General features: G+C 53.7%; 1 protein-coding gene across 1 annotated transcript in view; it reads right to left on the bottom strand.

Moving 5' to 3' along the window:
- The window catches only part of LOC119594308, a 46,720-nt gene that overhangs the window by 376 nt on the left and 45,157 nt on the right, over positions 1-1,187 (bottom strand). The window contains exon 4 of the mRNA XM_037943367.1: positions 4-1,098. Coding sequence (XP_037799295.1) covers positions 4-1,098 — 1,095 coding nt within the window. The remainder of the gene's footprint in view (positions 1-3; positions 1,099-1,187) is intronic.

The raw sequence follows: 1,187 nt of genomic DNA, 5'->3' as shown, positions 1-1,187 counted from the left end.
TGCCTGGTTGCCAATTCCACCTCCGGAATTGAAGCCACTATTAGGACTGTTGGCATTTCCTCCAATGGCAGAGTTGGGGCCAAAATTGCTTCCCGGCCCATTGACACTACCCAATCCCGTGTTCTGACCTCCTGTAGGATTGGCACTGGGATCGTTCAAGAGACCAGCTCCTGTGCCCAGATTTCTTTGGTTATTAGCATTGCCACCAGCAGCGTTTGGTTGGTTCTGGAAGTTTCCGCGGCCATTTTGCGGCAAACCGCTGATATCTGAAGAAGCGCCGTCTCCGAATTCCCCGTTTCTGTTTGTGCCAAAAGTGTCGAAGGGATTACTGTTGAGCGACAGACCTCCATTGCCGTTCTGTCCTCCAAAAGTACCTGAGTTTGGATTTCGGCCTCTTGAATTGATGCTTTTCCCACTGCCAGCATTGTTTGACCCTGGACCACTGCCCGCTGGAGGATTCACTCCGCTGTCTCCCGCAAAGTTTCCGTTGGCTGCTCTCCCTCTGTTACCATTGGGTATTCTCCTACCATTGCCATTGACTCCACCTGGCGAATTACCATTGCTTCCCAGGTTGCCATTACCTCCTAAGTTACCGTTACTGCCTAGAGTACCATCGCCTCCTCCTGGAAAATCCCCATTCACTCCCCTTGCCCTGTTCCCATTGGCACCTGCACCCTGCCCTCCACCATTGCCACCAACCCCCGTCCCTGCCCGATTTCGAAGGTTGCTTCCACCGTTGCCTGCATTGCCCTGCTCTCCGGGAACCCTGAAGTTGACTGTGCGGAGGGGATCAACGCCATCCTTGGGCCCGTCCGGCACCGTGGCAGAAGGGTCATTAAATCCCGGGAAGAACCCGGCGGAGTTGATTCGGGGTGGTTGGTCTAGAGGATAATCGTAGTCTATAGTAGGACCTGGGCGGTTCCTTCGGTTTCCACCCCCTCCTCGGGTGGGGCTGTCAAGGTCTCGCATGGAGGATGTACTGGAGTCCTTCTGGTTGGTCGTAGCATCACTGGAAGCCTGGTCATCACTGCTGCGTCCGAAACTGAGCCAGCCGTTCTGCTGGCACAACACTACCCCGACGATGATGGCCACTACGAACTGAAACACACACAACAAATGCACAGTTCAGATACCAATAGATAATGTACGTTGTGCAAAAGAATGCATACTCTCACTCACTCATGCAT

The sequence above is a fragment of the Penaeus monodon genome, chromosome 33 (genome assembly GCF_015228065.2).
Source record: "Penaeus monodon isolate SGIC_2016 chromosome 33, NSTDA_Pmon_1, whole genome shotgun sequence".
Lineage (NCBI taxonomy): Eukaryota > Metazoa > Arthropoda > Malacostraca > Decapoda > Penaeidae > Penaeus > Penaeus monodon.
The sequence above is the reverse complement of the archived record's forward strand: the minus strand, read 5'-3'. Positions and strand labels throughout refer to the sequence as shown.